Below are 19,961 nucleotides of genomic sequence, written 5' to 3'. Positions count from 1 at the left end.
CTACCTTTGAGGACAAAATGATCTTGAGAAATTTACTGAAACTTCCCTTTCCAAAAATCAAGAAAGCTATATCATAAAACCATGAAGGTCCCTTCTATAATTCTATAAAATAACCAGAATGATCCACTATTTGTTAACTAGTTATAATTCTATTTTTCCTGAATGTAATACACTTTAATTTTAAGATAGTTTTCGATTTATAGAGAAGATATAAGAATATAACAGACTTTTCTATATATCCTGCACCTAGTTTCCTTTATTGTTGACATCTCACATTACTATGGTAAATTTGTCACAACTAATGGACCAATATTGACACACTATTAGGGACTAACACCCATACTTTATTCAGATTTCCTACATTTTTACCTAATGTCCTTTACTTTTGCTCCAGGATCTCATCCAGGATCCCATATTACGTTCCAGTCTTCACGTCTCCTTAGGCTCTTCTAGATTGTGACAGTTTCTCAGACTTTCCTTGTTTTTGGTGACCTTGTTAATATTAGAAAGTGCCAGACAGGAATTTTGTAGAGTGTCCTTAAAACTGTCTGTTTTATGTTTTTCTCATGGTTAGACAGGGGTTATATATTTTGAGGAGGAAGACCACAGAAGTAATTCTTATCGTGTCATATCAAGGGTATATGCTATTAACATGATCATTCATTTAAGATTCTATTTTAATGAGTGGATTGGAATTATTATAATTGGTTATTTAATGTACCATAGTAAAGAAAATGTCTTTGTTATATACAATTTTGTATGCAGTGTGTAGAATACATATTCTTTGAATAAGGCATAATCTTAAAATATATGCAATTTACTTTCTCAGTTTAAAAAGGATATTTTATCACTGATAAAAGAAAGATTAGTAAAAAATCTATGTCATATTATAAATTAATAGTAATCTTACCTTATGGAGTCAAGAACTATGTATTAAATTTAAAATGAAAAATGTAACTTTATATTTCTTACAAATAAACACAAGCTTAGGAAATAACAGATTTGTGCTCAGCTATGTGGTCAAAAGTATGCCACAAAGTAGAAGTACCAGAAGTTAAGAGTTTTGATATTAATTCCTCTAAGCCTGTCTCATGCAAGGAACTTGCCTTAAGAAATGTTAATACTTCACTAAGCCCTAGGCATAGAGAATCTGGTATCTCTAATCCTGTAGTGTCTTTGGTATAAATGTACATTATCCTCTAGGGTCAGGAGAGACACTAATGTAGCTGTCACAGGGATTGGAAGATTCCTGGTTTTGTTTATTCTATACTTGTGTTAACAAATTTCACTATAAATAGGAAAGTTAGCTTAGGATTACTATGATCTATGCTATATGCCATTTTCAGATCAAGATATAAAATAAACATGTCAATCCAGAGGAAAAGTTGTTAGAAGTAGGGTATTACTAAGTAAATCTTTGCCATGGTAGATTTCAATGAAATAAATACTCACTGTATCCCACTCTGGTTTCAGCATGTGGCCACATTAAGTTTAAATATAATATCTGTATTTACAGTTGTCACTTGATATAGAGCTGATCATAAGAACAATTTAGAGGTTTTATCCCACTGGAGCTTGTGACCTGACTATGGAGAATCACAGTCATGGCTGAGAGTATCCTCTCCAATATATATATGTACATATTTTTAAAGTCTGTAACTTCCTTGTTCTATTTAATGCATTACTCTGCCTTACTATATATACTGCTTATGTAACCTTGGGAAATTTTCTTAATGTCTGGAATTCTCTCACTTTCGCAGCTTTTTGTGGCAGTTAAATGGAATTATTTTATAAGTATATAAAATTGTTTTTAAGTATAAGAAACATGTAACAAATTGGCCATTTGTTATTTATTCATAGGTACGTATACACATAATTTCAAACAATCAATTCTGGTTTATTAGGGACAGTGAACAGCTATGACATCTTAAGGCTGTTGTGTTTTATGCCAATTCTGTGTTCTCATAGATATTTTCTGGTTGTTATCTTTTTACTAATGTAACCTTAGCAGGCAAGTAAAAACTAATCAGGAAGTGGACCTTTCAGTGCCAAGGAAATACATGTATACCAGTGGCAAAACTTGGGTTAGAGTCATTTTATTTTCTGTAGCCATGAGAGGAGGATTTACAGCATGATTTTTTAAAAAAACATGATTGGTGAATGTTCTCCAGGACACTGAAAGAGACTTACTTGATCATCTTAGCAGCCAAATAAGTGATTCAAAGTGTGTGAAGTGTCAGGCAGAGGAAACAAATCTGGATGACTTCTGTTACACGAGAGTCCTTAACAAGAGTTCATGTGTCTTCTTATTGACTAGTGTTTCTGATGCCATATTTACAAAAGTAGCAGTAAACAACCTTACCCATATCACTGGATCAAAGGGGCTATCCAAGAAAAAGGCATCCGGTAGCTGCAATCAACTCGTGGTAGTGTGAGGTAACGAGAAGCAAGCATTTATGCAGACAAGACTTCCTTGAAGGAAAACCACTGTCCCTTATACCCCTGCCCAATCCCTGCATTGTGAACTTTTTGCATGGCATTAAATAGTGACCATAGCAGCATAAAGAATAAGAGAGAGTTCCAAGAGCAGCTGTAGCTGTAAAGACAGTCTGGGAACATTTTGCATATTGGTTAAGAGCCAGCTGGATGGCATAAAAAAGTAGTATATGGGCAGGCAGCGTGTGAGTGTAGAGCTCATTTGTAATTCATTATTGGATATGGCAAACATTGCTAACATCATGGTGATTGGCATATTTGGGAGGAGAGCTGTGTGTACCCAAGTAAACTTAGAGCAGGATAGATATACTTTGGAGGTTGATCTTTCCAGATTTAGAATCAGACTTTGGAGCCAGAGCAGTTGTAGGGTTACAGTACATCAACACTTTCATGGTTGTTAAACTCTTGAAACGATGTGACAACAACATGGTGTGACCATTTTGTGAATTCCTTGGGAATAGTGACTATTGATGTTTGAATACTTATGCCACAAACTCCTGGCACACAGCCTAGTGCAGGGTATGCATTTAATAAATATGCCAGACTAGAATTCCTCCTTTTTTGATACTGATGATTTTTGTACCTGGTGTTGAATTATAACCCTTTGTAAATAGGGCAATGATTTTCTGAACTGTTGATCTGGACAAAGCAATTATGGCGTTAGGGTTCTGTAATTTATTTATTTATTTTTGCATAAGCATATATGCAAAAGGATCTGTACCTGTTTTTTAATTAAAGAAAGAAATGAAGAAGGAAAATAGATAAGTAGTAAAGAAAAAGAAAAATATCTTATAGGCATTCATCTTCTATTTTAATTTCTGAAAGCCATATGTGTAGAAATATATGTATATAGGATGTAAAATATTAACATATTATTTTACAAAGGCCATATGTTAACAAAAGAAACTTATGGTTGTGTTTATCTATCCCATAGAATATTTGAAAATTTTATTTATGTAGATTTTGAATATCATCTGAATGTTTTATTGCAATTTATGAAATTAAATATGGTCATCTATGTAAATTTTCTTATGAGATGATTGATGCATAACTGACAAACAGCAATTGCTAGCTGCTATTATCATTATTAGCAGAATGTAATATTAGTTATACATTTCCTAATAGAAAAAGATAATATCACTGTTTCCCCCCCTTTTTTTCCTATGCTATTTTGAATGCAGACAGTACTGCAGGGACACCAGCAATATCAACGACGACAACTGTGGAAATCCGCAAAAGCAGTGTTATGACAACTGAGATCACCTCTAAAGTAGAAAAAAGCCCCACAACAGCCACTGGCAATAGCTCATGTCCTTCCACGGAGACTGAGGAAGAAAAGGCAAAACGGCTTCTTTACTGTTCGCTATGCAAGGTTGCTGTCAACTCTGCCTCACAGCTGGAGGCGCACAACAGTGGTGAGATGCAGTGATTTCTTTTCTGTCTCAACAGCTCTGCAATTATCTTTCTCTGAATAGATGAGATCTTTTGCAGCGGGGGACAAAGGGGTGGAGGAAAACTGGCAATTATTACAAGGAATTCATTAACCACTAAAAAATAAAAATGACAAGCAAAGTATCATTTATATGGAGGCAAAGGACGGTTTCCAAGGCTTGCAGACCATGGTGTGTGTGTATGTGTTTGTGTGTTTGTGTGTTGTTAAATATTAGGAGATATGGTAAAATATAATCCTGAAATATATTTTGCATTTATATGATTTCTAGATTGTTTAGGTATTTCCATGAATTTGCATCTAAATGAAGTTTTCTAAAATTGTAGCCATATTATTGTTGCAAAATGTGGTTGCATGACTCTAAGTACTTTTGGTTAAAACCCCTGTATTACAATTTTTATGGCAAATAATGCTATTTGGACTAAATCTATGTGACCTGGACAATGAAACTTAAGAAAGTGTTTATTATGTGCAGCCATTGAGGTATGATCTTTAAGTGTAATATTTTATTTACTCTTCCCAACAACTTCCCAGCAACTTAAAGATGTTATTCTTTTCATTTGTTTGAGGCTCAGAGAAGGCACAGAACATGACTAATTAAATGACAGCACCATGATTTAAATCCAGGTCTCCCTGACTTAAACACTGAACTTTAATAGCAGAAAGGGAAAATATTTTAATACTGACAAGCCAGGAACAAATACTCTCTTAATATACCAATATATTTTCATTCAATCCAGCTGTTCTCTTTCTTTGTGTGCGTATACACACCTGTCTCTCTCTCTCTCTCTCTCTCTATATATATATATATATGTATATAAATATATATATATACACACACACACACATATACCCACACACTTACATACATACACACACCACACACACACATACACACACACACAATAATCTGCTTTTCTCTAAACACCGGGTTCATTGCTGGGACTCTGTCAGCAACTATAAGAGGAGAAGAATCGTTTGTGAAGCATACCCTGAGTTAATATTACAGCCGTGTGTTGAGTCATTGACCAATGATTGTGCTGTACTTGTAATATTCAAGTATTGACTTCAAGACTCTAAGGAGTAATTGCAGATGGAGAACAATTCCTTCAGCACTTATCTTCCCGGCATACATTAGTTATAGTCAAGGAGAGTTCATGAGTTCAGGGGCTGAGAAGCACAGTAAAGCATCTGGCCCCAAGTCAGAATTGATGCCATAGAGATTTGCCATGTATTTATTCATGCAAATACATATTTCTTTCTGGATACAAGATACTTGGAACAATAGAAGCATCATTGGAAATCTGTTTATTTCTAAAGAAATCTTGGTCATTTCACATAGTGACAGAGAAACACATTCATTTTAAGGGGAGATCAATTTTGACAAATAAACAAACCATGTCCCTTGAGGCTGGAGTTTGTTTATCAAAAATTTGAACGTCCTTCTTGAATTCTTATTAGAAGAAGCAAAGAAGTAATTACTAATTTGATTACATCACATCAGGCTAACATTTTTCATATTCTGATTCTATAGTTCTTATCTCTGCTTTGTGTGTCAAAATTACCCATGCAGCTTTAAAAATGTATTTACCTAAGCACTATACCCAGGAATTCTGATGATTATATCCAGGTCCTGGGATGCTGTCATTTTGGGGAAAAGAAAAAGAAAATACCCTCACAGTGTTTTGCAGGCAGAGCTGAGAATTACTATAATAATCTCATCTAAGAGTTTAAGGAGGTGAATGTGGCTATCACCCTTACTTGAATCCCTTTATAGGAGTGTTCCTTCTGAATTTTCAGCCTAGTCTACAGACTACAGCCACTCTTTGGCTACAGCTTCTCTTTGGCTTTCCTTATCCTTGTATTTCCCTTCCTGCATCAGAGATCTTTTTCTGTTTGGAAAGCAGCCACTCCAGAGTCGAGGGCCTAATGCTCATTCTAAGGTCTCCCTAGACTTTTGCACTAGCAATCTGTGTCAGGCATAGAAGTGGCAACGGAAAAAGAAGAGCTAACATAAGTAGATGCTCTTTGACTCCTTTGGTCCACTACTATTTTTTTTTTTTTCTTTTTGAGACAGAGTCTCACTCTGTTGCCCAGGCTAGAGTGCCATGGTGTCAGCCTAGCTCACAGCAACCTCAAACTTTTGGGCTCAAGCAATCCTACTGCCTCAGCCTCCCAGGTAGCTGGGACTACAGACATGTGCCACCATGCTCAACTAACTTTTTCTATATATTTTTAGTTGTCTGGATAATTTCTTTCTATTTTTAGTAGAGACGGGGTCTTGCTCTTGCTCAGGCTGGTCTGGAACTCCTAAGCTCAAACAATCTGCCGAACTCGGCCTCCCAGAGTGCTAGGATTACAGGCGTGAGGCACTGCGCCTGGCCCGGTCCACCATTTTTAATCTCCAGATTCAGCTGTTTTTTGTAACTAGAACAGTGTTGGGAGGCTCTTTATATCTGGGATTTCCTCTAGATGTAGATGAATGTGAATGCAGTCCTGTCTGTATCCAAACAACTGCTGCTTGCACACTGGTTTCCTCTGTATCTTTTCCTTAGGGTCTTTTTTTTTTTCCTCTCTCTCTCTGTGTATCTGTCTGTCTTCAATGGCTTTAAGAGGCTATATGGCCCCTTTTAAGGGATCAAATATTATAGCATGATTATTAATATGACCATGGGTGCTGTTGGTGTTATTCAGAGATCAGTTGTGTTATTTTACTTGCTTTCTTTTTTATTTTTCACTAATGTATAACCATTTGAAGTTGCAGTTAATTGATTTGTATTCCATAACATTAGAATATAGGATTTGAACAGAAGCATTCCTGCTTTGATATTTTTAGAATTTGGAAAGTGAAGTACCTCCTCTGAGCTATTATTAGCAAGGTTCACAAAACAGTCTAAGAATGCTTCAAATACCTTAAGAAGATATAGTATTTTTTAAGAGATCTGGAAGCCTCCTTTAAACTTATATGTTATAGACACAGGTACTACAAAAGATGTTTTTTCTTTTTCTTTAAAGAGATTGCCCCCAAACTTTCTACTAGTTAAGGCTTTGTTTAGCTAATTTTGATGGTTTTTCTTTATATAATGGAAAAAAAAAACTCCTTTGAAATATTTTATAGTTAAAGCTCATTACTAATTTTGGCAGGTTTTTCTGGTAATGACTTGAAGTAGTAACATTTGATAATTTTCACTAAACTGATTCTTTTTTTCTCTAGTCCCAGACAGCTTATTCTATCTCTTACTAAGTTTTGATATACAGAAAAGATAGTTATAAAAGGACATATTTTAGTAAATTTTAGAATGCTTAGAGATTTTTTAAATTTTGCCTTAACAAAAGCAACAATGTTAAGGAGAAAAGGAAGACAGGTTAAAATTTATTGAGCATATCAAAGTGCCAAGAATAACCCTTAAAACAACAAATGCATTTAATACAACACTTAAATAGAGCAGACGGTTTCTCTTTTTTATAACTGAGGACATGGAGGCATAAAGAAACCAAAGCTCTCATAGCTAATGGAGGCGAATTCTATCCCACACAATTCCAGAGCCTTGAGCTTATATAACATTTATTACAAATGAAAAAAAAAAAATGAGTTGAGTGCTTATCAGTCTGTGTTAATATCTATTAATATTGCCTAAGATAATTCTCACTGGGCATCTGCTATGTGTTAGGCACTAAGAATATAACTATTAGCAAAACCCAGTCATTGCCTTAAAGAAGTCCATGTCTAGTTTGTGGCTCTGTGTTCAGAAATAGAATGTGCAGAGACTTGTTTCATTTGAAAACTTCATTCAAGCCAGTCAGCAGTGGTCAGTATTCATGGCCTTATTATTATTATGGCCCAAAGATTATTTGTCCTTTTCATTCGGCATCTTCTAGGATGATGGTAAGGCTACAATTTGATTGAAAATAAAGACAGCTTTTTAAAATTTATTTCAGCATATTACAGGGATACAAATGTTTAGGTTACATATATTGCCTTTGCCCCACCCGAGTCAGAGCTTCAAGCATGCCCATCCCCCACACAGTGTGCACTGCACCCTTTAGGTGTGAATATACCTATCTTTTCCTCCCCCCTCCCACCTGCCCAACACCCAATGAGTGTTACTACTATATGTGCACATAAGCGTTGATCAGTTAATACCAATTTGATGGTGAGAACATTTGGTGCTTATTTTTTCATTCTTATAATACTTCACTTAGTAGAATGGGCTCCAGCTGTATCCAGGATAATACAAGAGGTGCTAGATCACCATCATTTTTTGTGGCTGCATAGAACTCCATAGTATACATATGCCACATTTTATTAATCCACTCATGTATTGATGGGCACTTGGGTTGTTTCCACATCTTTGGAATTCTACTATGTGACTTCTTTAAGCTTTCTACAAATGATAAAAAAAAAAAAAAAAAAAAAAAACAAAACGAACAAACAAACAAATACAATGCAGCATTGTACCTCTTTTATGTTTCACATGTCTATGCAGGGCATACTTGAATATTAGACCTGTACTGTCTAATGCGACCTCATTTAATTAATTGCCAGTTTAGTTTCTCTGTTGCAGTGGTCTCATTTCAAGTGCTTAAGAGCCACACATAGCTAATGGCTACTATACTAGCCATGTGCATATGTAGGCATAGGGTGTTTCTGTCATCACAGAAGCTTTCTACTGGATTGTGTACTACAGCTATAATTCACAAGTAGTATGTTTAGGGGATTGTGATAGTGAATGATTTGGAGTCTATTACCTAATAAAAATAATTTTTATATCTCTGTGAGCACTCATGGCTTAGTTTTTTACATTCGGCAACCCCTCACTGATTATCAACCAGAATGAGCGACTTCAAAGATGTGTCAAGATGCATTTTTTGGCTGTGTATTTTTATATGACTGTTCTTATTAAAAGTGGTTTCATGTGAAAACTAGTGGAATATTCAACCTATATTATTTTCCCTGCTCATGCCTCATATAAAGTCACTGATATTTAGAACATTTCTGAAAGTTTACACGTGAAAATGTGTTACTACTGAGAGCTTGGAGCTTGAAGTTGAGATGTGTGTAGGTTTTGCTTTTTACTTTATATCCTTCTGTGCTCTTTCAATTTTCTACCAAGAGCATCTGTTACTTTCATTAAAAAAATAATAGAAACCAAAACTAGTTTACATAAAAAGCAAACAAAAACATTGCTTTTATAAATAAGACAGCATCATATCTACATTACACTATGGAAGTGTGATTAATTTGTCCATTTATTGATTATCGAATGTTAATTATATGAAGATCGTTATACTAAGTTGTCTTTGGGAATGCGTATAAAAGCAATGTGGCACTTTCCATGGTCTTAATGGCCTCCTTCTTAAGGAAAAAAGATGGGTGTACATAAAGATTATTCAATGCATGTCTACAGCAGCATAGGAAAGCCTCAGTGTTCCCTGTAATCAGAGTTTCAGGGCATTATGGCTAAAAGCAGCTTTCTGGATGCCTGATACTTCTCCTCACATGCTGGGATTTCAAGGGTTATTGCTATACTGATTCCATGCATTTATGTCCCCCATGTGAGGAGCCATGTGCTCTACCCATTGGATCCCTCAGCATGCAGAGCTCTTCTTCCCTGGACTTTCTTTGGTCACAGGGTCCATCACTTGGCTTGTCTTCTACCTCATGCTGACCAGAACTTTCCCTCTGGGGCCTTTTCTGATGCTAAAAGCAAAGTTATTTTTAAATCTGTTTTAGACGTCTTGTTTTCCTTGTCTCTACTTTCACCTCTGCAAATTGGACCTTAGATACATTACTGGTGAATCAGCAAATTACTTTCAACCAGGAAACTGACAGAAATAACACAATTTTTTACTCATATGGGGCATTACTTGGTCACCTAACACCCTGGATGTCATTCTGGGTGCCTTAATGTTTGCTGATAAAGTAAACCCAAGTTTTCTTCTCTAAGACAAGATTAACATGGGAAATGTGTGCTATATGGAGGTTGGTGTAATAAAAGGTTAACTTGACATTTAAAGGTTTAAAAAAAGAGCACACGGAGGTTTCTGATAGTAATTATACATTTCAGGTTTATAAATTCAAGAGAATTTTTTTTCCTTAAGACACCCAAGGGTTGGTATACAATGCTATTATACTGAATATCATAAATAAACACATCATAAAGAAAAACCTTTGCACTTTGTATGGAGACTTTCCTGCCAATTTATCTATAAGTTGAATCTGTGTACTTGTCAATGAGAAGGTAACTAAATTATTGCTGGCAATTGCATGTGTTTATTGAGGAGTAGTCAAATGCTTTCAAATATTATTTATTTAATAGACATTCTAAAAAATTAAACTTGAAGATATTGAAATTTATTTTACAGAGGGGCAAATTTTTTAGACTAAACCAAAATAGCTTTCACTATAAAATAAATCCCTCTGAAACATTCTTTGTAATGGTTAGAAAGGAATTTGGCAGTTTGAATTGAGAGACTTAAAAGTAGTCATAGTCTTTGTTCCCTGTAATACCACTTAATGAAAATCTATCCTAAGGAAACAATCAAATATGTGACAAAAGACTTAATGAGTAGTATGTTCATCACAACCTAATTATATAGGGAAATAAAAGGAAATAATACAAATGTCTAATATTAGATAAGTGATTAAATATATCATATCCATGTATTGGAAGTCCATGTTGTCATTAAAAATCATTTGCATTTCTAAAAGTCTGTGTAATTCCACAGGAATTTTTATGCAGACGCACTTTAGCTAACTTATCCCAACTTTGAAAATACACATATGCAAATAGAAAATAAAAGACTGATACATAATAACCATTATTATTTTGATGTGCCTCTAGCTGGTGGAATTATATTTTTTGTTTTCTTTTTAAAAATGCTTCTCTATTTTTCATACGACCTAATGAATTATTCCTAATGAATACCTATTTAATTTTTAAAAGTCATTTGCTAGTTTTCTTGCTTAGCTACCTTTCCTTTAAGCCAGTACCTAACTCAAGAGTCAGCTAAAAAGGAAGTTGTTAAAGATGATGGAGAATGGAAGGGAAAGCTACCCCTTTCTTCCCATATTAGTTTTATTTTTACAGATATAAAATGCACATGTATCTTTCCCCAGAGTAACTCAAAATAAATAAATAAGCAAAAAGCAAACAAATACAGGATTTCTTGGAGCCTTATGCCTTGCTGAATTTAAACTGCGGTTGGAGTATGGTTTCACCTTTCAGAAATTGTGAAACTTCAAGTGAAGGTCATTGAGAGTGTCAGCCTTTTAAAAGTGATAGGAGAAAAATAGTCCGCTTAGCTTTTTGCAGATCTCTCCAAAGAGGAAGAAGGAGTAAAGTACAGAAGCAGCCTGGTGACAGCCCTGCTGAGCCATCACAGAGGAAGGCGCAGCCTTGCAAGATGTTTACATGATGTTGAAACCAGTGGTGACACCAGTGGCCAACACAGAGACACGGCCTTTCCACGCCCCACGATTCATGGAACTGTGCTAAGCAAAAAACAGCATCTTGAGAAATAAAAGGGGGAGGGGACTGGAGGAGATTTTTAAAGACTCAAAGAAATCTAAGTTCAGAAGAGATTATATTAACAAAATAGAAAAGTAAAGGTTCTGTGGAGATTCACGTGGAACTGTATCCAGATGGCTTAGAAATCCTTAGTAGTAGATTTCTGGGGACTTAGTTAGAAATCTACTTTATACCTCCCAAGGGTACCATGGGCAAGTAACTTAACCTTTCTGAATCTTAGTTTGTTATCTCTAAAATGGGGGTAATAATGGTACGTAATTCATAGGGTAGCTATGAGTAGGTAAAAATTTTAGCACAGTGTCCTATTTATCAAAGATTCAATGAATAGGAGTTTTTTCTAATAATCACTATGCTTGTATTAATGCACATTTTATCTCATAAAAATGTAAATACTTTAAAATTCAGTACATTTTACTGAGTTTTATCTGTATTAAAAGGAAATACAGCCACTCTTATAGCCTATTCAAGCTTTAAGATCTTATAAAACTAATAGCTATTTGATTATGACTGACAATCTGTTAGTAAATGCATGAGGTTACACTGTACAAACGTCCCACTCTGTTTCATGAATAGTGACCTCACAGTCAAAGCTAATAATTGAAGTTCTCCCCCAGTCTTGCCACATTTTAACATATGTGTATGTATGTGCACATGTGTGCATGTATGTGTGTGTGTTAGGCATGAATGGGTAGATATATTTGATTTTCCTATCTTTTCTAGCTTCTGTGGAAAAACTACACTGAAATAATAATTCTAACAACCAAATGATTTTCTGAGAGGATGGGTATTTCTCAAATGTTCACTTATGTTCCATTTCTACTCTTCCTTTAGGGACATGACATAGGTAGGTCTTAGTCTTCCAAAGATATTCTGGGAAGCACTTTATTTTCCTGCTGTTGTTATGCCTTACTATTGTGGCCAAATCTTTTAAATTTCCCCTCACCTCTCTAATGCTTGGCACTCAATGCTGAAGCTAACCACTTATGTCTAGCTTTTTTTCTTTCTTCCCATTTAAGATATTACTTAAATCTTGTTGCATAGGTTAAAGCAGTATTCTGATCCATTTGGGTTCTACCTACCAAATACCAACCCTTAATCACAAAAGATATTAACCAAAAGTGAACTGGGAGTCCTTCAAGAAAGTCAGGATGAGAATGATTCTCCAGTTGTCTTCTTAGGCATTCATAAACCAAACCTGCCCCACAAGTGCTTCTTAGTTTGTCTGAAGAATCTGTGTGGAAAAAAATTTTTCAATAAAATTATCTGTTGAGATAAACAAGTTTGCCCAACCATCTACATATTCATTTCTTGTCCCTAGGACATTTTTGTGCCCTGCTACCACTTATGCCAATTTCGTATGAAGTGGACAACATTTGGACTCACTCTATTACAAGGGAGATGGGCGAAAGCAAGCCTCAGTGAGGCATCACAACCATCATCACAGAGCAGTTCTGTCGCTTCCTATTTCAGCTCCTCCAATCTCCCTGCAGGATGTTGACTTTTTTCTCTTTCTTTAATATGCTGACATATAAACATTAGAAAGCTGTGGATAAGAATATGGATATTCAAAGTGGGTAATCTAAATTGTAAGAATGTACACTTTTTATATTGGACTCAGTAAAGTTATTATCAATTTGAAGAAGGGAAACATGTACTCTGTAAACCTATTTCATGTGTTGTCTCTTATTTAACATGAAGTGATCGGCACTGACCTAGAGCGCTCTCCCAACATGTTTTCCTCATTAATATTCAATGGTTCTAGGAAGTTGGCCCATTACTCAGAAGTTAACGATCTTTTTTTTTTTATGCTTGCAGAGCTGACCAACAATCTAATAAATGCAATTAGTACTATTACAAAAATATTTTTAAAATCAGAATGACAGAACACAAATGATTGTAAAAGAACATTTCATGAGGCCAGGCATGGTGGCTCATACCTGTAATCCTATCACTCTGGGAGGCTGAGGTAGGCGGATTGCTCAAGGTCAGGAGTTCGAAACCAGCCTGAGCAAGAGCAAGACCCCCTCTATACTAAAAATAGAAATAAATTAATTGACAACTAAAAATATATAGAAAAAATTAGCTGGGCATGGTGGCACATGCCTGTAGTCCCAGCTACTTGGGAGACTGAGGCAAAAGGATCACTTGAGCCCAGGAGTTTGAGGTTGCTGTGAGCTAGGCTGATGCCACGGCACTGTAGCCTGGGCAACAGAATGAGACTCTGTCTCAAAAAGAAAAAGAAAAAAAAAGAAGAAAAAGAAAATTTCATGCCAAAAGCACATGGCCAAGTGAGAAAAAATAAGGAATATTTATCAACTTTAAGAAAAAGGAAATTTCAAGCAAAATTTTGAGAACAAACTGCCATTATGAACTGTATGTAACTACAGTGATCTCATAAAAACAAATGTTAATGGTTGATAATTAAAGTTTTGTTACTTATGTGTGACAGCCCAAACATATTGTTTTATTAAAAAGAAGCATTAATCTGTAGTATATCTTCTTAGCCTATGAGTTCACCCTTCTTCTTGGTATTTGTTTATATTTAAAATTACATAGCTAGTCACTGTGGATATTACTATACTAATATGGCTTTCTTTTCAGTCGTTAAGATCTTTTTACTATTACTCTTCCTCTTTGAACCTAAAACACATAGCCAAGAAAGCTTGTTTGTATTCTGTTTAGAAAGTGGGTATTTAATTAGTGCCACTTCTGTAAACACACCATGTTTAAACTGATTACATTTGTTACACATCACCTCCAACTATACCTTTAGAAGCTAAATCACTCTTCCTCATCAGCTATCATTTATGTCTTATTAGCATCAAGAGGAAATGAAATGAAGTCACACCCATTTAATTTTGCCTCAGGACTCTCACATTTAGCTACTATGTTGATGGTGCTTGTTTATGATGGGAAGCATTAGAAAAAAATGAATCATTTAATAATGTTATATAAGGTGATGAGCGCGCATTGTTACAGTCTACTATGTCACAAACGTACTTCAATCATAATTCCTGGAAGAACTGCACTAAAATAAGGCATGAAATTTTGTTATTGTGTTGCTTTGTTAAAAAACATACTAGCTAAAATTTTTCCCACCCCCTTTCTCCCCACCTTCTCTCTTTCCTTCTTTCAATATTTCCGGCAGGTACTAAGCACAAAACCATGCTAGAAGCCCGGAATGGAAGCGGCACTATCAAAGCCTTTCCTAGGGCAGGAGTGAAAGGCAAAGGACCTGTTAATAAAGGAAACACAGGCCTCCAAAACAAAACATTTCACTGTGAAATCTGTGATGTGCATGTCAACTCGGAAACACAACTTAAACAGGTGGGCAGCACATCCTCTAAGAATAAAAACAGATAAGGAGACACCCTTAGAAAGAGGATATTTGTGCCTTCTTTTTATTTCTTTCCGTCCCATGCACTCACCCATCCACTGAGCTATCCATCCATTCATCCACCCATCTATCCACCCACTAACCTTTTATCCTTATTTATTTATAATTATTTTAATTGCTTGAGGGAATACTAAAATGTGATGACTCCTACAATCTTTCAGAAACTGACGGCATTGAATCTGTACTCTTATGGAATAGGAAGAGTGGGAGAAGAGTATCAGATCTTTTCTCTACCAGGTTTCCCACTCAGAAGTGTTGATTTTCTTTAAAGGTCAACTTGCAATGTTCCATTTTTACTTGTTTAGATGTTTACAAGTTACAACTAATTTTATACTGTGTGTTCTTTTATTTTATGTACTTTATTACATGGTATTACTGTATTTTTAAATCCTTCCACCACCTGCTAAAAGGATGACTAATCATGTTGTATTCATTTTTACTATGAATAGCCTTCCAAAGAGATCAATTATACATTGCCAACCAAAGGCCCAACCCTCATATCATGTTGTGTTTTGTATGTGTATGTGTGATATTTTGCTGATTTTATGCACCTTAGTTATTTATCTTTAGAATTTAAGGGGTTGGCATTTGGCTGTACAAATGTGAGGATAAATATTAGTATGGAAATAAATTCATGCCTGCCTGGGCATCTTTGTTTATTTGCACATAAAATTTCTTCAGACATTCCTTTTCTTTGTAAATGCTTTTCTTAAAAAAAAAAAAAAAAGGAGATGTGTGCAGTGATAAGAAAAAGACCTGGGTGAAAAGAAGATGATTCTGTTTGTTAAATATATACTAAAATGGATAGCATAAAATTATATATCCTTAAGGCATCAGAATCCCAGAACAAAAGTGCATGCTCTTTTATTTCTGTCTTTCTGAAATTTGCATGGAAATAATCAATATATTTTCTCAGGTTAAAGCAATATTTGTGAGGTGTTTTTTTTTTGTTTGTTTGTTTTTGAATGGCTTTTTTAAAGCTGTCATTTTTCATTGTTTTTAATAGCACATTAGCAGTAGAAGGCACAAAGACAGAGCTGCTGGGAAGCCCCCGAAACCTAAATACAGTCCTTACAACAAACTACAGAAGGCAGCACATCCACTGGGGGTGAGTGTCACTCTTTCTTCCCAAAAGATAAGGACTGTTAAGTCTTCAGCGTCACTCAATCTACTGAACTCGGATATTTGTTGTTGGTGATGGTCAGTTATCAAATGGAATAAATACAACATATCCAAGAAATGACAGACAATTGATATAAGAGTCCAACCTCTATTCCCAAACGGAGTTACTGGGTTCATAATTCATTTCAGCGTTTTGCCACTACTAGACACGGCCCAGATTTTGAGTTGAGCTCAGGTTTATCACAGAGCATAGTGCAGGGAGAAAAGCCAGGCTCTTTCGAGTCAAGTAAGTCATCTCAAAAAAATCTTGTCTTGATGTAGTGGATATACTTTATGAAAGAAGGTCAGTGAAAAACAAGTTCTTATATGCCCTTTTTGAATGTGTTTAAGAGACAAAGGATTGATATTATTGTTACCCTCAACAATTTGGGGTTTTGAGTAACACAGTCTCCAAAGTATGGCTTATTTGATTTAATTATTCATCCAAGGACACTTTATAAGGCCTGGGGAAATATATCCTGGGAAACACTCTCCCCGTTACTCCAAATATGCTTGTTAGATTAGTAAGCATACTATTATGATGTCCTGACCTGGATTTTTTGGTAGGACTTTAGAGGAAATCTGTGAAACCTCTTGACATTGTCAATTAATGTTGATGAACATGTATTTTTGTTTTGTTTTGCTTTTCTGATTGAGGTGACAGTGGCTTTCTTCAGAGAAATTCAGGGCTCAGTGAAAAGTTAAGAACAACCCATCTCTAGTATGTGCTAAATTATGCATTTTGAAATCTTACTTCAACATAGATCTTAATATTTGGTGCTATTGTGTGCTGCTGACACATGAAAATATAGTTCAAGGAAAACTGCAATCATCTATTATGAGACCCCAGTGTGGGTTGACCCAATTAATTTAGTAGCATCACCCATTTTTATTCAAAGGAAGTTACTTTGCTTTTCTGCAAAGACCTGATTTTAACTGCATTGGAGGGGGTGGAGAATTCTGTGCAGAGCTGATATTTCAGCATCACTAGTCATAGCCCTGAGTTCTGTCTCTGGCCATGATAGATGCAGGTTTTGACAATGAGATAAATAGTTCTTAAATAAACAGGCAGTCAAAATTGTATTACTATAAGCGTCTAAACTGTCCCCTCCTTCATAACTATCACTGTTTTGCTGTTTCCATAAATGGGTACATTCTTTCCTTGAGAATAGGTATCTTACTGATGTAACTGGTTTTGTAGAGTAGAATTAGGATGTGGTTACTGTTTGCACAAAGAAGAAGAAGAACATGTCAAAATTAGGGGGAGATAAATTTTCTTTACTTTTTTATTCAAAGTGGAATTTTGTTATTTTTGTTTCTTTTGAATAATACCTCTCACCATTGGAAACAGTGTTCTCTGTGTTTCCCAGTTTATGCACTTGGATAGTGTAATAACAACTGAAAGCATTAACAAATCTCTCTTTTAAAGTGTCTACTTTTTGATAGCTAATGTATATAGAAGGTAGCATAATAATTTTCTATTTTTTTCTCAAGATGTATACTTTCCTCTGAAAATATAATTTTCAACAAAAAATAAAATAAGATGTCTGAGTACTTTTTAGGAGAAATTTTCATCCCTGGTTGGCCATTTTCTGATATCTTCCAACTCTTCCAAAGGGAAAATATCCTATGCTTTCCATTATCTTTATTGTCAGTTCACACATGTGAGTTTTTCTTTGCAGTTGTTTACTGCTGTATTTTAAAACCTGCCCACCCTTTTGGATTCTATATAAAGACTCCAAAACTTCTGTTCTTTCACTCTATTTTTTATTTTTCCTTACAGGTAAAATTAGTATTTTCAAAAGAACCTTCAAAGCCATTGGCTCCACGAATTCTACCCAACCCGCTGGCAGCTGCAGCAGCTGCTGCTGCTGTGGCGGTCAGTTCCCCCTTCAGTCTTCGAACTGCTCCGGCAGCAACCCTGTTCCAGACTTCTGCACTTCCTCCAGCACTCCTGCGGCCAGCTCCAGGACCCATTCGGACCGCCCACACTCCCGTGCTGTTTGCTCCTTACTGAATTCCAAATAGGAGTCCTTGTACTGCAATAATTTTTCAAAAAACAAAAAAACACAAAACAAAACAAAAGAGAACTATGCAGTGTTTATTTATAGTTTAAAGTATATCTGAAGAGCCAGGACTTTTGATAGTGAATTGAAAAGATTATTAAAAAGGGGGGGAGGTTTGGGGGTGGGAGGGAGGGAGTGATATTTTCTCCAAATTAAAGCATTCCTCTCGAACATTGATTGTTTTAGAAGTGATCTCCAGCATTGACTTGTAGTGGTATCTAGAACTTCTGAAGCCTTTGTGACTGTGCTTTTGGGCACCTATTTCCCCCCCTGCATTGTCTTTCCTGCTTTATGAAACAACTATACATTGTCTAAGGGCATTAACTGGTTCCAATGTATATATAATAATTTACTCTGTAGATCAAAATAATACAAAAAAAAAAAAAGAAAAAAGGAAAAAAAAAAAAACAAACAAAAAACAAAAGCAACACTGTGAATAGTAGTACCCGTGCTGGTCCTCTTGCTATGACAGCAATTACTGGGTATTTATCCCAACAAAAGTAGATACAGTAGATGTCTTGTAAAACAATAGTGCTGTGTCTCGATCTATGCCACTAGGTTTTAAAGAATTGCAATGGTAGAATGAACAACTATTTCATACCAATAAGCAAACACCAAATGGTGTCATGCAGGTGTCCCTGGTCAGCATTTTCCTACACTATCTAGCTTGGAGATAGTACAGGGCTAAGCTTAGAGGTGGAGGAGACATTAATAGAAATGATCTCTTACAAAATACTAATTTCTCACCCTGAAGAAATATTGCTCGAAACAGGCAAGTGTTTGTAGTGAACCTATATCTGAAAACAGATGAATCCACGCATCATGAGTGTTTAGGAAGAAATCAGTACAACTATTCTGTTACAAGGATGAGGGACAATCATAACCTATGATAATGCAAAGCAAAGATCTTTCATGTTAGTACATACCCAATAAAACAGAGAATATTGCATCTTTGCAATATCCCCCTTTATATCATACCAGTAGGGTTGTCTCTTAGGCAAAGTTTTCTGCTTTAAGTATGATGGTAGAAGTAAGCATTAGCTATTATTGTGGGGTTTTTATTGTTTTTTTTTTTTTTAGATGTCCTACTGACATGATATAAACAATTAATATATATTTAAATGTTAGTAACAAGAAAAATGAATCTGAGTTAATTGCACACCAATGATATAGTGTTAAAAAAGATACTGGTAAGGTCCACTTGACCATCATTTCTCCAGTGGAGTTGTGAAATACTGACAGCCTTTTATATTTACCAAAAGGCTGAAAGGAGCTGATGTTTTACCTTTAAAACAAGATTTATCAGGGGTATATATAAATATATGTATATTGTATATATGTTAGAAAGATTAAGAGAATAACTTATAAAAAAGAAAATCTATATAAAATAATTATATAACCATCCAGTGTTACATGTTATCATTAAATTGGTAACAAATGGCATAAAAATAGCTGTGCCTTTAATTTGTGATAAAGGCTATTTGCTTTTTCCCTTAGAAAGCTAACATATACCTATCAATATGGTGGAGTTTGATGCAGCTAGTCTGTTGCATTAATAAGAAAAATGACACTCAATCTTAGAACAGTGATAAAACATATAAAAATCAACCCTACATGATTTAGGTTTAGAGAAAAAAAAACTATTTTTTAAAAGGTTTTGTAAAGACTATTTAAAAATACAGGGAAGGGCTGAACATGGACTTCCTGAAACTGCTCTCAAACTGTTGTAACCTTTGGAGAGGTATAAAGAATCAAGAGGGAATCATTTGAGAGATAAGTATTTCGCATTTGTCATTTTATATTTAAGAAACATCCATAGCGTGCTTGGTGCTCAACATTAAACATGATCTTTGGAGTTC

At 35.2% G+C, this 19,961-nt stretch overlaps 1 protein-coding gene across 2 annotated transcripts in view; it reads left to right on the top strand.

Annotated features, from left to right (window-relative positions):
- Positions 1 to 18,205, top strand: part of ZNF385D (zinc finger protein 385D) — an 844,414-nt gene extending 826,209 nt beyond the window's left edge. Inside the window, exons 6-9 of one of the 2 annotated variants that reach the window (XM_020290132.2) lie at positions 3,678 to 3,911; positions 14,627 to 14,805; positions 15,882 to 15,983; positions 17,820 to 18,205. In XM_020290132.2, the coding sequence (XP_020145721.1) occupies positions 3,678 to 3,911; positions 14,627 to 14,805; positions 15,882 to 15,983; positions 17,820 to 18,053 (749 nt within the window). In that variant the 3' untranslated portion in view covers positions 18,054 to 18,205. The remainder of the gene's footprint in view (positions 1 to 3,677; positions 3,912 to 14,626; positions 14,806 to 15,881; positions 15,984 to 17,819) is intronic. The other variant, XM_012783261.3, reaches the window with a different exon arrangement.
- The last annotated feature ends 1,756 nt before the right edge of the window (positions 18,206 to 19,961 follow it).

The sequence above is a fragment of the Microcebus murinus genome, chromosome 1 (assembly GCF_040939455.1).
Source record: "Microcebus murinus isolate Inina chromosome 1, M.murinus_Inina_mat1.0, whole genome shotgun sequence".
NCBI classification, from domain to species: domain Eukaryota; kingdom Metazoa; phylum Chordata; class Mammalia; order Primates; family Cheirogaleidae; genus Microcebus; species Microcebus murinus.
Note: the sequence above shows the minus strand (reverse complement) of the source record. Positions and strands in the feature narration are given on the sequence as shown.